The 17,376-nt window shown below is 41.6% G+C and overlaps 1 protein-coding gene across 5 annotated transcripts in view; it reads right to left on the bottom strand.

Annotated features, from left to right (window-relative positions):
* DYNC2LI1 (dynein cytoplasmic 2 light intermediate chain 1) overlaps positions 1-12,970 on the bottom strand; it is a 57,364-nt gene extending 44,394 nt beyond the window's left edge. For 3 of the 5 annotated variants that reach the window (XM_057309295.1, XM_026486881.4, XM_057309294.1), the window contains exons 1-2: positions 12,835-12,967; positions 10,555-10,672 (exon numbers count right to left, since the gene is read on the bottom strand). In XM_057309295.1, coding sequence (XP_057165278.1) covers positions 10,555-10,672; positions 12,835-12,842 — 126 coding nt within the window. In that variant the 5' untranslated portion in view covers positions 12,843-12,967. Of the gene's footprint in view, positions 1-10,554; positions 10,673-12,834 lie in introns of all 5 variants that reach the window. The other 2 variants (XM_057309293.1, XM_026486859.4) reach the window with 2 other exon arrangements.
* Between the last annotated feature and the right edge of the window lie 4,406 nt (positions 12,971-17,376).

Genomic DNA, 17,376 nt, shown 5'->3' with positions numbered 1-17,376 from the left:
TATTTGTAGAGAATGAACTTATTTAAGTTTCTTGTTAGGAGTCAGAAAATAAAGGTTCTGGTCATCTCTGCCACTAATCATGAAACTTAACCTCACATCTTAGGGATTGGCTCAGTGGCTTAATCACTGATTTTTTTTTTAAATAGTAAAACTTAAAAAAAAAAAAACCTCTTACAAGAAAACAGACACGAGGAGCAGCAGGGGAAGCTCTAGTGGAAGGCGACTTTGGGTTCCAAGGAAAAGAGTTTGGAAAATCCTGGACTGACAATAACACAGAACATTTGACTAGATATGTTTTTTCCTAAAACCCTGTAATTTTTTTTTTACCAAAAAAAGATGATCACAAATAAATTACAATATGTATCTGGGATATGATCAAATTGAATGAGTTTTTTAAATAATTGGAAACATAAATAATTGAAATAGGACCAAAAATGTAAATTATTGAAGGAAGTTTATTGGCAGGTATTACATCAAAGTGAAAAATTAGAAACCACCTAAATGTCTCCAAATAGGGGACTGGCTAAATTAGTTATGACAATCCTTAAATGGAATAACATGCAGCTATTAGGAATGATGATACAGGAACATACTTACTGACCTGGTAAAACATTTATAATAGATTAGCACAACCCTGTTTTCAGTTTTTAAAATATCTTTTCCTGCTTCTTTGAGATATACATACATACGTACATACATACACATAAATAGATTGAGAGAGAGGCACAGAAACACACAAACAGATCCAGAGGGATAGCACTAAGCTAACGGTAATGTTTCTAGGTGATGGATTGCAGGTTATTTATTTATAAAGATTTTATTTATTTATTTGAGAGACAGAAAGAGCATGAACAGGGGCAGAGGGAGAAGCAGACTCCCTGCTTAGCAGAGAGCCTGACATGTGGCTCCATCCCAGGACCCTGGGATCATGACCTGAGCCAAAGGCAGATGCTTAACCAACGGAGCCACCCAGGCGCCCTGGAAATTTATTTTTTAAAAGAAAAATCGGGATTTTCTAATTTTCCTACGTTGACCATGTATCACATGTAGTATATTTGAAAAGTTGTAAATAAATGAAGACTACAGTACAGCAATCTCCTCTTTTCCACGATTTTGCTTTCCACACTTTGTTACCCGGTGGATGTCCGGAAGCAGATGACCCTCCTTCTGACATACCATCATCAGGTCCCAGCAGCCAACGCTATGTCACAGTGCCTACGTCATTTCCCTCACTTCATCTCACCACGTGGGCATTTTATCATCTCTCATTATCACAAGAAGGGTGAACACAGTACAGTAAGATATTCTGAGTGTGAGAAAGAGCTTGTATTATAGTATACTGTTATACACTTGAATTATAACTTGTATTATACTGGTATAACTGTTTTATTTTTAGTAATGGTTGTTAACCTCTTACTATGCCTAACTTATAAATTTTATCATAGGTGGGTATTATAGGAAAAAACATACTATACACCATGTTCAGTACTATCTGCAGTTTCAGATATCCACCAGGGGTCTCGGAACATACCCCGTGCAGGGAGGGGGAGACGACCTAAGAACGAATGCATTCTATGCACAAAAATGCATAGAATCACAATGAATTGCAAGGAATCTTAAGACATAATTAGCCAATTTTCTCAAATTCTCATGGTTCTATAGTGTTGATTTAAATTTTGGTTATAATTTCATGTAAATGTATAGTACTACTTGGTGGCAATTCCGAATAAACATAAACTCAACTCTGGGCACTGAAATAAACTTTTAGACTATCATTAAAATATGATCCAAATTTTAAAAAATCACTAGTAAACTACTGCCCTCTGAGAGTGGATGCACAGACCCCCGATTTTCTTGGTTCAATAACCACTGACCTAATACAAGTTCACTCAGAGACTATCAAAATCAATCCTATCTTTCCTCCCGTTACCTCAGGGACATCGGAAGTCCAGTCTTTTTCTCTGACCCGTTATCCCGGAAGCTCTAATTCCACAACCCTCTATGCATCCCTTCATCTGGCACAATCAATCCCTTCCCTTCTTCCAAAGTCTTTCCACTCTATAGCTCCACCTCCATGACTAGCAAACTCCCCAGTAACCTCAACTTCTTCGGAATGTTCTCTCCCCCTGTAGGCCTTACCTAAAATACGGCTGCCTCTGGACCACTTCCCCTGCAGTCTTGTTAAAGGAGGCTATTCTCTTCTACCACCCTACGTACTTCAGGGCTCTCCTTGCTCCCCAATGCCACCTTTTTTTTTTTTTTCCAAAGATTTATTTATTTGAGAGAGAGAGAGAGAGAGAGAGAGGGAGTATGAGCATGAGTGGGCAGAGGGGCACGGAACTAACAGATCGATCCCATAACCCAACTGACGGAGCCACCCATGTGCCCCGCCCCTTGCCACCTTTAAATAATTATTCTACTTCCCTCCTTTTGCAAAAGCCTTCGAGGCCTGTACCAGTCTACTGTGATGGGTTTTGTCATCTCCTCGGCTCACAGTCGCCCTTTCTCTCTCAGCTACTGTCATTAGTCTTGTTAACTTCACACCCACGTAGGCAAGGGCAACCCACCTACCGCGCTGACCTCTCAGTGCCTTTGCCTCCTCAGAGACTTTCTTTCACTCTACTTCTGACATACATCACTTCCAAGGTTCCATCTTGAATCATTTCACCACTGGAAACTATATTACTTCCAAAATCACACACACAAACACATTCTCCAACTACTTCTTCAGGAATCCCCACAGTAACAACTCTTTGGCCTTAGTCAGAGGCCTCAAAAGTCCACTGACCCATCAACATTTCTCCTTCTCCATCAGCTCCCTCCTAACTCCACATCTCTCCTTTTCCATCTTACAGTCCATAGTTTATCATTACAGTCATCCTTGCAAAGATCACCCCCTCCCCAAGCTTTCCAGCTCTGTACTACACCCACCTGGCAAAAACCAATCCTGCTAAACTCAGTCACCTTCCCTTCTCCTCCATGCATGTACCCATGCCAGTGAGTGATGACGGCGAAAAATTATACATGCTGTGCAGAATGGTGTCACCTAAATTCTTAATCCCCATCATCAAAACAGCAGTCAGCAATGACGGGCAATCCTGTCACATCTGTCTAGTACGCTCTCTCTCCCATTTGTTCTAACAGCTGTTTCATACAACTGTTTCATTTTTCTTGACTCTCTCCTCAGAATACCCACTTGACCCTCTTCCCCCCTGAATTACGTCTTTCCTTACTTCCTGCTCTCCAAGCCCTGGACATCACTCTCTCTTAAGGAGGCTTTCCCAGTCTTCCAGCCTCTTGGGCTGAGTTAAGAGCCCTTGTTTCCATCACAGCACTGGTCTCCTGCGATGTCATACAAGTCCTGGCACCTAAGTTCCCGCACAGCAGGGCACACGTCTTTCATTTCTGTTTCCCCAGAGTTGGGCAGGATGCCTGGCACACAGAACGTGTTCAATAGATGTCTACTGGATGGATGAAGAGAAGTATGGGGGAGAGGGAGAGAAGGCGGTGAGGCAGTTCGTTTCTTTGGTAAAGGCTGACTACTATTAGCTGAACAACAGAAGCATTAATTGCTCGCTTCTCTTTATTTTTCAAAATATTGTTCTGCATAAAGCACAGAATCAGATACTCTAAAGAACAATATCCTCAAAAGTTCTACCTACGTCAAGAGAGTTGGCCAATCTTCAAGAGCAAAATTCGTTTTGATTTACATAAATGAAAATAAAGAAAAATCCAGCTTGAATAAGCCACATTCTACTATTTTTAAGAAAGGGTGGTTTCACAAACAACAAATAAAACAGGAATGGGCTGTCACAACAACAAAGTCTAGAACAACCGTTACAGAGAGTGACTAGTGGGGGTGCTGGTGGGACGTTCCAGGTGTGAGCACGTGTGTGCTGGTGTCGGTCAGTAATCAGCGCTACTGGGATAAGCCACCTTAAAGATACGGAAGTAGCTTCTGATACAGAATACTTTTTGTAATAGAAATTTACTTGTACGTAAGACTAGTACTAGTTATTTACTCATTTTTAAAAAAATCCATGTCTGTATCTACATGGCAGTAAGTAGGAAATCGGAAAAGTCCTGTACCGATGCAAAAAGCACTTTCCTCACGACAGCAAACTCATGAAATGACATGTTTATATACTATAGTTGGGTTAATATTTTAAAATACAAGTGATCCCTATGAAAATTTTATTTAAACAATTAAGTTCAGATTTTAAAAAGCGGGCCAATAAGAAAAAAACACTTTGTAAAATACAGAAATTAAAAACAAATTAAAAACACTTGGTGACTAAAATTTTATCACACATATTTCTATTCATCTCTGCATTTTTACAGAGTTGCGATCATACCATATATAAAATTTCTGTCCTGATTTTTTCAATTATTATATTCTTTCCTTTTATTACTAACAACTCTTTTATGGTTGTATAACATTTCTCCCCAATACATATAATGTTAGTGTTCTATATAATATCTCCCAATGGTGGATGTCTGGCTGCTGGTGGGGGGGCGCTTTCAGGACACAGCCCAAGACAGAGTGGCGGCTCTGGCTACCTGGCCACTGACATCACCTGGCAGAGATGGAGCCTCGCTGATGCAGAGCATAGTTCCAGAAAGTTTCCTTGTCAACATGCCCTTACGTGGTAGCATGAAGCACAAAAGTAGAGTAACAGGAAGCCCAAATAGAAATGAACTATGATGCCACATAAATTCCAGCATCTTGGATCTGCAAGCCTTGGCCTTTTTCAGACAGTGTCCCCAGCAGTTCTGCCTTCCTGGCAAGAGCTGCTGTGGGTCAAGCACAGCTGCACGAAGACACGACACATCTGTTCTTGCTCTGTATGGCCCCTACCAAAACCTTTCTGCCTCCTTGGCTAAATAAAACAGAAACTTACAATGAGTGGGGAAGAGGCCTCTTCCTACCAATCAGTGGTCCTGGGGATGGGCTGCTATATTTTCCCCATGCTTCCCACAGTAGCAGATAACCCTGCGACAAACACCATCTACATAATCCAATTACTCCTTAAATAATAATCCTAAAAGTCACTGAATCCAAAACGAGATTATTATTAAAATACCGACTTATTAACTTAGATGCTTAGATATCTACTTACTTATTTTTTCTTACTTATTTAAATGAACCCTGGCTTTTATACTCAAATGAAGTAGAAGACCTGAATGTTTTCAAATTATGAAATAAAAAACAAGTTAACATGTTTTTTAAAAATTTTGTTTCATCATATAATTTTTCCTAGATCAATAAGTACTTTCTGATTCCTGCTAAACACGGTATTAGCTAAGTACAAAGTTAGTTTACCAACTTCAAGTTCAATGGCTCCATGACCATGAATTTGAGTAAAATGTCTAAGTACTATTTTTTAAATGTAGTTATAACATTAGACAATAAAAGATTTATTTCATGTTAACATTCTTTCATCTGAATATTTTTCAATCACATGTTTCAGTCAGAATGTTCATATGGTAATCAAAATTATTTCTTTTTCATTCATTCATTCATTCATTCATTCATTCATTCATGTGAGAAAGAGAGAGAGAGAGGCAGACAGACAGCACAAGCAGGGGAAGCTGCAGGCAGAGGGAGAGGGAGAAGCAGACTCCCCGCTGGGCAGACAGCCTGACGTGGGGCTCAATCCCAGGACCCTGGAATGACTTGAGCCAAAGGCAGATGCTCAACTGACTGAGCCATCCAGGCACCCCCACAATTATTTAATTAACTTCCTCCTTATGGTGCACAATTCTTAAGTCCTCAAGTGACCTAATGTGGTATTCCACATGAAATCAGCTGTTGATCTGAAGGGTATGCTACACCAGTGCGTACGTCAACCCATGGATTTTGGCTGACCTCTTCTAACTGTGGTGATAAATAACATTACCAGAGCCAGAGATGACAAACCAATTTTATCTCAAGTTCCAACAACTTCCTGAAATGCTACAGATTAGATGTCATCTTCAAGCTCAGTAGAAGAGGGTGCCGTGACCAAGATGTGTGTGGAAGACGTGTAACTAGTATCTGTTCTCTCTTTAGGAACCCTGGGAAGCATCTTCTCACAACCAGATTATATACTGTGGAAAAGTGGAAAGGGAAAAATTTAGAACTCAAGTCATTTCCTTCCCACTTTTCTTCTACCTAGAGGATGAGGTCTGGGATGAGAACGGAAGCTCTGGGAAGTAAAAGGCTCATCAATGACTAAGTTTTCTGGCCCATACCCTAAGATACTGGAATGATTTATCACTTGATAAGAAAGGAAACCTATGTCAAGAGGATAAGACCATGCCTAGGGACCTGACAAACTAAATGAGAGTGGAGAGAATGAGAGAAAAAAGTCTGAATAAACTGAGATGTCATTTAGGTTTCACATTAAGAAAAATTCAAAGACAATAATGGAAAAGGGTCCAAGTAATTCACAAGAGAAAACAGCTGAGACAAGGCCTGGAAAGAATATTTAGAGTGACAGATACACAACAGTGAGGGGAATAGTAAGTGCAGTATTGTCACAGAGAAGTAAAACGACCTCGTGTGAATTACCGAAACTTGTGGCATGAGACTTATGAGTACAATATATTGGTGTAAAGGAATAAAGAGGGGGAGAGAAAATACAGCACACTTTGTGTATTTATATGGAAATTTACAAACATGCATGAAGAATGCATTTGGATAAAAATACAGAGCAGGGGGCGCCTGGGTGGCACAGCGGTTAAGCGGCTGCCTTCGGCTCAGGGCGTGATCCCGGCGTTATGGGATCGAGCCCCACATCAGGCTCCTCCGCTATGAGCCTGCTTCTTCCTCTCCCACTCCCCCTGCTTGTGTTCCCTCTCTCGCTGGCTGTCTCTATCTCTGTCGAATAAATAAAAACAAAATCTTTAAAAAAAAAAAAATACAGAGCAGAACAGATGTAATGTTGTGATGGTAATTAGACTGTTGCCTGGCCGTATGAAAAGAATTCATATATGATATCTCATGTACACATCGCTAGAGGAATACAGATACAGATAAAGTGTCATAGTGAAGAGGATAGCAACTATTCAAAAAAGTGCCTACATCAGTTTGAATTCAGTTTTCTGTCACTTCTAAAGGAAACAATCCAGACTCAGACAGAAACTAGGGTCAGAGAGAGGTTAAATGACTCATTCTAATGTAGGATTCTATACCCAGATAAACATTCCCCAGAGTGAGGGAAAATAAAGGAATTTTTAGACATGCAGGGTCTCATAAATTTTACTTCCTATGTAACGCTTTCCCAGGAAACTACAAAAGAATGTGCTCCATCAAGATAAGTGAGTAAACCAAGAACAGGGAAGACACAGGATCCAGGAAACATGTTCCAACTCAAGAAAGAGCCAAAGGGAATTCCCAAGACGCTGGGGAAGGATGGTAACGATGCAGTCGCTCCTGTGAACCATGGTACAGACGAGCACAGTGGGTTAAGAGGTGGCAGGACTCTGGCTGGAGGGGGGACCTTTCAGATGATCTGATAGAACTGCCTAGATGCAGATTATATCGAATGCCTGGAGGGGACTGTGGAAAGAATTAGCAATACGTAGCTGGGGAGCCAGCTTCAAGGATGGTCCCGGGTGATCCCGCTTGCTGGTCTTCACACCCAGGTGTGGTCCCTCACGCTGTGCCAGAGGCGGTCTTTGTGATCCATAGCTTATGGCAGAAGTGATGGCATGTCACTTCCGAGATTAGGTTTTAAAGGCTGCAGCTTCTCTCCGAGGCTCCCTCCTGCTTCTGGATCTCTTGCTCTGGGGGAAGTGAGCTGCCATGTTGTCAGCAGCCCTATGGAGAGGCGTGTATGTGAAGAACTGAAGCCTGGCCAACGGTCATCAAGGAACGGAGGCCTCTTGCCAGCAACCATGTCGACAAGCTTGGAAACCCATTCTCCAGTTTAGCTGAGCTGTGAAATGACTTCAGTCCCAGAGGACATCTTGACTACAGCTTCGTGAAAGACCCTGAGCCAGAACCACGTAACTAAGCTGCTCTCAGATTCCTGGCCCTCATAAACCAGGTGAGATGATGTTTGCTGTTTTAAAAGCTGCTATGTTTTAGAGTAATGTATTCAGCAGCAACAAATGACTAATGCGTATAAAAACTAAGGTACACATAAAAGCAAACAAAAAAACACGGCATTTTTAAACTTCCGAAAAAGTTATTCAAGAAAAGGGAAGCAGGGGCGCCTTGGTGGCTCTGCTGGTTGAGCATCCAGCTCTCGACTTTGGCTCGGGCCAGGGTTTCGGGATCATGAGACAGAGCCCCAAGTCGGGCTCCGTGCTGGGGGTGCAGTCTGTTTGAGATTTTCTGTCTCCCTCTCCCTCTGCCCCCCACCGCTGACTGTGCACATGCACTCTAATAAATAAAATCATAAAAAAAAAAAAAAAGAGGGGCACCCAGGTGGCTTAGTCAGTTAAGTGTCTGACTTCAGCTTGGGTCATGGTTTCAGGGTCCTGGGATGCTCTCTCCAGGACCCTGTCCACGGTCCTCTCTCTCTCTCAAATAGACAAACAAAATCTCTTTAAAAAAAAAAAAAAAAAGAGGGGCGCCTGGGTGGCTCAGTTGGTTAAGTGTCTGCCTTCAGCTCAGGTCATGATCGCAGGGTCCTGGGATTGATCCCTGCACCGGGCTCCCTGCTCAGCAGAGAGCCTACTTCTCTCTCTCCTGCTGCTGCTCCCCCTGCTTGTGCTCTCTGTCAAATAAATAAAATCTTAAAAAAAATAAAATAAAAAAAAGGAAAGAAAGAAAAAGAAAGTAATCCATTTGGCTCAGCAGCAAACAAATTTTAGAAATAATAAATTAACACTGAATATTGACTTGGCCCCAAATTATAACAACCAGGTTGCAGAGGAGGGCTAGAAATGAGCATTTAAAAGAAACAGAACTGGGGCGCCTGGCTGGCCCAGTTGCAGAGCATGCAACTCCTGATCTCCGGGGTGTAAGTCTGAGCCCCATGTTAGGTGCAGAGGCTACTTAAAAATAAAAAAAATCATTAAAAAAAGAGCTAGAACTAAATACTCTTCTATTATCAAAAATTCAACAGATAATGTCTAACATTTTAAGTTTAAAAATAGCCTATAAGCTATTTCATAAATAAAGAAGTAAATTATTTAAAAAAACACAGTAAAAGATATTAAAAAGGCTGCTTTAAGGAGAGACCTGAACAATGTGGAGAAGTCTGGTAATTTACTTTATGCACTTTTAAACCATGTATGCGAATAACTTTAATAAAAGTAATTAAAAATACAAACAGACTGTAACAAAGGGCCCGATCTAAGAAAATTAAGGACAAAACAGCATATATGAAAAAGATCTCAAGCTCGACATCAGTGAACAGGGTTATGTGATCACTAGATTTTTTTATACAGTAACAGGAGCACAGCATCTGGAAAAAGAGAAGCTGGCAGACCTTCTTCTAGTCTACTGCAGTTCAGCAAAACCTCCAAAGTCCTGCTCCCTCCTGAGAATTACACATTAGTATAATTCCAGTGAGAGTTACTAAAATCATGACAGAAAATCCATGACTGATACGGAACCCATGATACAGACGGCATGACCGAAAGAAACGAAGATACTAAAGCTGAAACAGACTCAGGGAGATAAAGTGGTTGCCGTTATTCACAGGGCAATTTAAAAAAATCTGAAGATTTAAAAAGCAGAAGAAAAATCAGATTTATCCCTATACCGTTTCAAGTCAGAATTCGGATCTTGGAATTAGGAACACCACGTATTTGATTACTTTTACAGGTCAGAATTAGGAGCACTGGAAGTTACAATGAAACTCAGGTTTTCTTGTTAACTAGAAATTAAGGAAAGTGGAGCCAGGCTGCCTTGTGGAAGACAACGCCCCTGTTGCTAGAGAGAGTCAAACCTAAACTATACAACCACCGTTTACAGTGGCTCTTATGTAACCTTTTTGAAGGTGCTACACTGCTGGGAGAACTTAATTTCCCATAAAAACACACTGATACACAATGACGCACAATTCTGCACACATTTCTAGAGCTCGCTGGCCCTAACACATACCTCCCTGGACCCCAGAGTAGAAGACGAGAGTATCTCCAGGTTTCCTTCAGTTTCTGTGACTCTAGTTAAGATAAGTGAAGGGTAAACGTATCATACTCTATCCGGTTCCTGTTTCTGTTATCTACATGCTTGTTTCAGTTGTACAAGTTACCAGAACCTACGGCCATCCATCGGATTAGCATCTACGGTGCTTTGGGGAAAGAGGACTCCTCTGCCAGGTCGTCTCATTTGAAACAAGTGCTCCTTCCTCGGGGCTGCTGTGGCCCAGGTCAGAGCACACCACCTGACAAAAGTGGTGCCCAGGCTAGAATTTAGTCCCCGCTCACCCATGCGCAGGCCACCCTCATACAGGGCACAACCAGCTCCAAGGTAACCAGCAGGCCAGAGACTGGTTATCTGGCTAAAGAGTTGAAGTATCCAAATTTTTACCAAAGGAATACAATGAATTTTACCACTGGTTGTTAAATCATCATAATACTTGGGGACAAAAAAGTAGGAAAAAAATGCATTACCCCATTTTTACTGCCAATGAAGAAAACAGATTTTTCTCCAATTTCAAGTCCATCACCTTCACCTCCACTACTTCCACGGTTTTCCACTTCGGCTTTTGCAATTTCCCAGAGAGTTTCACTAGGAGAGGCAGAAAAACCAAATTGAGAGAATCAAAGGGAATCCTTTCCAATATTTATTTCAAGCTCAGAGAAATTTTATTTCAGTTAAATTCATAAAACAAATCAACATTATTTCCTGGGGGACAATAAGCTGAAAAAACTTAGGATTAATCATTTTCTTTGTCCTGGTTCATAGAAGAAAGCTGAAAATGATAAGCAGAGCCACTGTCACTAGGATTCGAGGTTGCCTTATTTTGGGACTTGCAGCCAAGGCTGAAAGCTGGATGTGTTAGTTTCTCAGACATGCACACGAATGTACAAAGAATTTTGGAAATCTACAACTTAAAAACCACCACCATCTAGGAAAATGGGGAGCATGCAAAACCAGCATACCAAACAATCTTTGTTCTCTGAAATTGTTCTTTGTTTTTGTTTTTAAATTATATTTCTGGCTCAAGATTCCCTGTTTTAATATATAAAATATAATGAAGGAAAAAAATCATCTAAAATCACATTTTGAAATTTCCACTCATCTCTCTACAAACATACGTATTTTTTCACAATAAGATTATATCTTTTTAAATTAAAGCCAAAATGAAAAATGGGGTATTGAACTAAAAAAATACAGACAAGATTTGATGTGTCCTAAGCCTGAATCACTACTTCCTACATATACCAAACTTGGGCAAATTGCACCAACCTCTCTGGATTTTTCATTCTTTTATTAATTCAATTATTTTTTAATTGAATTAATTAATTTAATTGAATTAATTAATTTAATTATTTATCTATCTATTTATTTAAAGATTTTGTTTATTTATGTGACAGAGAGACAGACAGCGAGAGAGGGAACACAGCAGGGGAGTGGGAGAGGAAGAAGCAGGCTCCCAGCCGAGGAGCCCGATGTGGAACTCGATCCCAGAACGCTGGGATCACGCCCTGAGCGGAAGGCAGACGCTTAACGACTGCGCTACCCAGGCGCCCCTCAACAAATATTTATTGAGCACCTAATATATGCAAGCTTCTGTGCTCTTTCCTAGGCTCATTTCTGTTTCTTCATCTCTAAAATGCCAATAAAGAAGAATACCAACCTTTTAAGGTTGTCATGATTGTTAAAATGTGATAATTCATTTCATTTAGGCCTTGACCTAATATAATTATCTAAAATTATTGAGAGCTTTTAATAATTATTACTCAAGAAACAGGGATGAAGAAAGAGGCTATAAAAGACCATTAGAGGTGTCCCTAAATGTTTGCACTAAAATGTATGCATTTATTTCACAGGTGAACCCCCAGGAACTCAGTCCAGGTTTGTCTGCTCTATATTTACACACCATTCTTTCAAAATGTGATTATCTGCTTTCCAAACTCCCAGCAGAGAGGAGAGCAGGAGGTGCCCCTGGTGGAAATTTGTTAACTATAACCATGACTTTAAAACTGTAACCAATCATCCCACGACGGGAAGGAAGCTGACGACTTTTCACATTAAGGTTCATAAACTCAACAGAGATCAGGCCATGATCCACAGGGTGAGAAAAACAGATTATCCTGCTCTGTGATGGACTCCAGAACCCCTCTTTCTCCCTGGCCTCCTTATAAGCTGTTCAGAGAAGGTTTAGGTGTGATCTTGAGAGCAGGAAATTAAAATTGACATCACAGAACTGAAGAGCTAAAATATATTTTACCCCCCCCCCAAAGTGTAAGTCATCTTACACTTTTCACATAGCTTTCCCAAGTTTCCCTTATTTACTGTTGTCCTGAACCCCTAGGAGGGGAGATGCAGAGAACTCTGAGGTGGCGGCTTTGTGGTCTAATTCGCTGCCTCAACCCCTGCTTCTAGAACATTCCTTGGCCTGCAAAAAATGTTCACTAAGTGAATGGCTGGAGTTTAATGATCTTTCAGAATCTTACTTTCCTACCTGGGGAACTTTTCTACTTGCTTGTGGCCGAATCCACATGCTCAAGGGTAGTTCCTAGGGATCCCGGACCATCCACGCAGGGGTTGCAGCAGAAAAGAGCCAGAATTTGCTTCCACAGGCAGGTCCCGCCTGGGCTCCTCTCCCTACATATACCCCCAGCCGCCCTCCCTCCCCCGCCCCTTCCAGGCTGGGGCTGGAAAGAGGGGAAAGCCAGACTCTCGAGGGGAGCGTAAGCCAGGGGCAAGCAAGGCTGCGGGGATACCTGAGCATCGTGGCTCGATCGCCCCAGCGTAGCGGTCTCCGCGTTTGGGGTCAGCTTAAAATCAGGACGCCAGCGAGCTCCCAGACCTGCCGGATTGTGCGGGTTCTTGGGTTGCCATGGGAGCGACGTCGCAGGCTGCGTTGCGTGCGGAAGAGGGGCACCATGGGAAATGTAGTTCTCAGCGTTCCTTTTCAAGTCTCGCTCAATGCCTCATCCTCTACGCGAGAGAACGAGGTGACACGTCTGACAAACCTGGAACGTAAAAGCTCCGGGCTGGCAGTGTTCTTTTACTTAAAAAGTATTGAGACTATGGACTCTGAGAAACAAACTGAGGGCTTCAGAGGGGAGGGGGGTGGGGGAATGGGATAGACTGGTGATGGGTAGTAAGGAGGGCACGTATTGCACGGTGCACTGGGTGTTATAGGCAACCAATGAATCATCGAACTTTTACATCAGAAACAAGGGATGTACTGTATGGTGACTAACATAATATAATAAAAAAAGCATTAAAATAAAAAAAAGTATTCTACTGAGTACCGGACTATATGCCAGGGATGCCCTCTCTCTTCAGTCACTTTTCTCTCCACAGTAGCAACGCTCTGGGAATGGAGGGTGAAACATAGTCCTGAGCTGTTTTCTAGTGATTTACTAGAGGCAAAGAATATTTGTGAATTTAGTATTTGCCAACCTTCTGCTTGTTTAGTTGTTTCGGAGTTTATGCAGTAGTGCATCATTTATTAATAAGTTAATAAAGCAAAGGCATCTCCATGATACTTCATTTACTTTTTCTCCGAATCACTAGCAAGCATGAGTTATTACTATATGCAAGACTGCTACGCAGAGAGTGGAATAAAGAGGTGCGTAAGACAAGATCCCTGCTCTTGAGAAAGATGCACACAACTAAATATAATAACCCAAAGAAAGCCAGTGCTATAAGCTATTGTAGAGAGGTACAAAAATATCACACCTTAAGAATAAGTAATTATGCCAAAGAGGGTTGTTGAAATCTTCAGGGCGTACAGTATTTGATCTATTTTGAATGCTCGGTAGACCCAGCCTCTCTGGCCCAAGATGTCTTGAATATTGAAGGAGATACTCTCCTTACACCCTTCTGCCCTGTGGCTTGGTGTAATGCTGTAATGTTCAAGAGGGTGGGCTTTAGATGGACTTAGATTTCCGTTCTGACTTCGCCACGCTGGCTAAGTTGCCACTTCTCCACACTGGGTAAATCGCTCAGTATCTCCAAGCCTCAGTATCTGATAATGTAAAGCAGGGGAAATTTATGAGTTTGAAATGAAATAAATATATGTAAAACATAAATTATGTGTGCCTGACACATTATAAATGCTTCATGCTTATTATTATGCTGCAAGCTACTGATCAGCAACTTTGAACAAAGAAACACAATGATCATTCCAAGAAATGTAGCAAAAAAATTTTTTTAAGGAAAGAAAAAAGGCATTCACGACCTAAAACCTTTGGGAACAAAATCTTTCCAATGTCTAGGCACATTTTGAAGACATAGCGGACTACAGTTGCACATGGAAAGGGATGTAATGGGACTGCAGTTCAATAGAGAGGATGATTGCGAGGGAGGCTGGTACACCTGCCACTGAACCAGCATCTATATCCTGGAGCTAGCCTGCCTCTAAGTTCGCAAACTGGTGTGGGACAGAGTGTAATGAATTATAATAACTGGAGTTCTGGAACTTTGGAAGCCCTCTGTATATTAATTAGGAAGCCCTGTTGATGTGAATAACAAAAGTGGCAGCTAACATTTTGCCATTTGCTTGCTCTGTGCAGGCACACTACTAGCATCTTAAAGGTATAATTGTTTGGATAACTGCGATAGAAGGTTGAAGAAAGACGCCTGGTAAGAAGGAAGGTAAAAGTTGTCTGGCTCGGCCCTGGTCACCAGCATTGGTTCAGAGGTGAATCAGTGGATTCCGCTGATCTCATTGAGCAGATGAGTTCCCTTTTCTACCCTTATGCCTCCTGAGGCTTCATATTTGGACAAAGTAAGTGACCTTCCTGGGTAGATGAAAATTGTTCTTAAGGTAGGAATATATAAAGATTTGAGCTGCCCTACTGGGTCACCCCTGAAAGACTCAAGGATTTCAATGGTGGTAATAGAGGAGAAGACAATTTTATGGTGCTTGCTGGGTGGAATAAACAGCAGTGCGGAAGAATAAAGACGTGTGCAGAGTGTGTTTGGGGAATTGTGAATGATTGAGGTGCGAGCATATAAAGTGTCTGGTGTGACTATGGTGGGAGAGCAAACTGGGCGGGTAGACAGGGCTTCATTGAAGGATCTTGCAGCCTGGGTTTTACTGGGTTGGTTGTGAGAAACCAAATACAAATTTATTTATTTTTTATTTATTTTTATTTTTTTTAAAAGATTTTATTTATTTGAGAGAGAGCGAGCACGAGATGGGGGAGGGTCAGAGGGAGAAGCGGACTCACCGCTGAGCAGGGATCCCGGATGTGGGACTTGCTCCCGGGACTCCAGGATCATGACCTGAGCTGAAGGCAGTTGCTTAAACAACTGAGCCACCCAGGCGCCCCCAAATACGATTTTAAAATAGGGGTGTTCCATGACTGGACCTGAGTTTCAGTGAGATAATTTTTTGCAGCTGTGTGAAGGATGTTTTGGAGTCTGGAAGTCCAGATGGAGGCTATTAACAACAGCCCAGACAGTGACAGAGTTTTCACATTTTTTCCCCTTCTTTTCAAAGTTATATAAGCTTTTGTAGAAAAAAATAGTATACCGAAAAAACGAAGAGGGTGAAAGAAGCACACCCCAGAAGCAAGAACTTCTAAACATTTTGGTGTATTTCATTCTAATCTGTCCTCTTACAGTTGAGATTTTACTGTGAAGTTAATTAACATTCTGATTGTAACATGTATTTCCCATCTCAATTTTTAAAAATCCATCATAAACATAACCTTGATGACTGTATAATATTCCACTATACAGGTTTCTCATAATTTACTTAAGCATTCTCCTCATATTGAGCTTTTTTCAAATTTTTTTTTTTAGAGAGAGAGCACACATGCCACATGGGGGGGGGTGAACAGGTGGGGGTCGGGCAGAGGGAGAGGGACTGAGAGAATCTAAAGCAGGCTCCCTGCTCAGCCTAGAGCTGGACTTGGGGTCGATCTCATGACCCCGAGATCATGACCCGAGCCGAAATCAACAGTCAGATGCTTAACCAACTGTGCCACCCAGGTGTCCCTCATATTGAGCATTTGAAGTGGTTCAGAGTAAACACCTGAGTTGGGCCCAGGAGAGCTTCTCTGGGATTTTTCAAACCAGAATTGGGAAACTCAAGTCATTCCCCCTCTGGAGGAAATTGGCATGTTTTCTGCTGAATGAAGAAGCTGTTTTGTTCGTAAGTTCCTTTTCTATCCTAGATATTAACCCCTTTATCAGATACATGACTTGTAATTATTTTCTCCCATTCTACAGGTTGCCTTTCCACTCTGTTGTTTTGTTTTCTGTTTTTTGTTTTTTTGATGTGTGGAAATTGTGCAGTCTGGAGTTGTCCCATTTGTCTATTTTTTTTTTTTTTGGTTGCCTGTGCTTTTGAAGAGTTATCTGATTTAATAAAGACGCCAATGTAATCTACGTTCAGAAAGGGATACCAACCCCCATTCACCCACCCCTCCCATTGATTAGATGATGTTAGGGAAGTGCTGGAAGGAAGGGTACCCTGTATTCAAGTGCTGTGGTGAATATTTGTGTCTTGCTCTGGAATTATTTGCTAATAGATGTTACCCTAGTAAGCAAGTTTTTGTTTCTTGACTATTACTGGACCTAAAAATACTTAAAAAGCATACAATGAAGATTTCGGATTAACGATTATAAATATGCCTCCAGAATCACTGTGACTATGTTTGATATAGGTAAAATTAAGTTCAACGGGTGAAATTATGGTATAGAGCAAGTGTGTATTTCACTTCTTCACCCCAGCTTCTGTCCAGGTCCATCCAGCTCTTCTTTGTAGGACCCACCTTCCCATTTAAGTGCCCAAGAGAAGCCCGAGTCTTGGTCCCTCTGGGATAAGGATGAATCTTACTTTACCTTAAATATCTGTGTGTGGACTTTAATTTGGAGGTTTTTTTTTTTTTAAGATTTTATTTATTTATTTGAGAGAGTGTGTGTGTACGAGTAGGGGGAAGTGCAGAGACCGAGGGAGAAGCAGACTCCCCACTGAGCAGAGAACCCGGACACCGGCTGGATCCCAGGATCCTGAGATCATGACCTGAGCTGAAGGCAAATGCTTCACCAACTGAGCCGCCACCCAGGTGCCCCTTAATTTGGAGTTTAAAGTTACTCCTGTAGCAGTAAAATCTCTTTCTTCTTTCAGGGAAAAGAGACTAGGGAAAAGCAAGAGGAGATACCATTTCTCCATGAGCCGGTTAGCAGAGAAGCTTCTCCACCCTGTTATTCCTGCTCCTCACTTCCCTTCCCTCAGTCCCCACATTCCTGGATCTTTGATCTGTAGGAATCAGTCCAGAGACTCTGCACTGGGGAAGTCC

This window comes from Ursus arctos, unplaced genomic scaffold (genome assembly GCF_023065955.2).
Source record: "Ursus arctos isolate Adak ecotype North America unplaced genomic scaffold, UrsArc2.0 scaffold_8, whole genome shotgun sequence".
Classification (NCBI taxonomy): domain Eukaryota; kingdom Metazoa; phylum Chordata; class Mammalia; order Carnivora; family Ursidae; genus Ursus; species Ursus arctos.
Note: the sequence above shows the minus strand (reverse complement) of the source record. Positions and strands in the feature narration are given on the sequence as shown.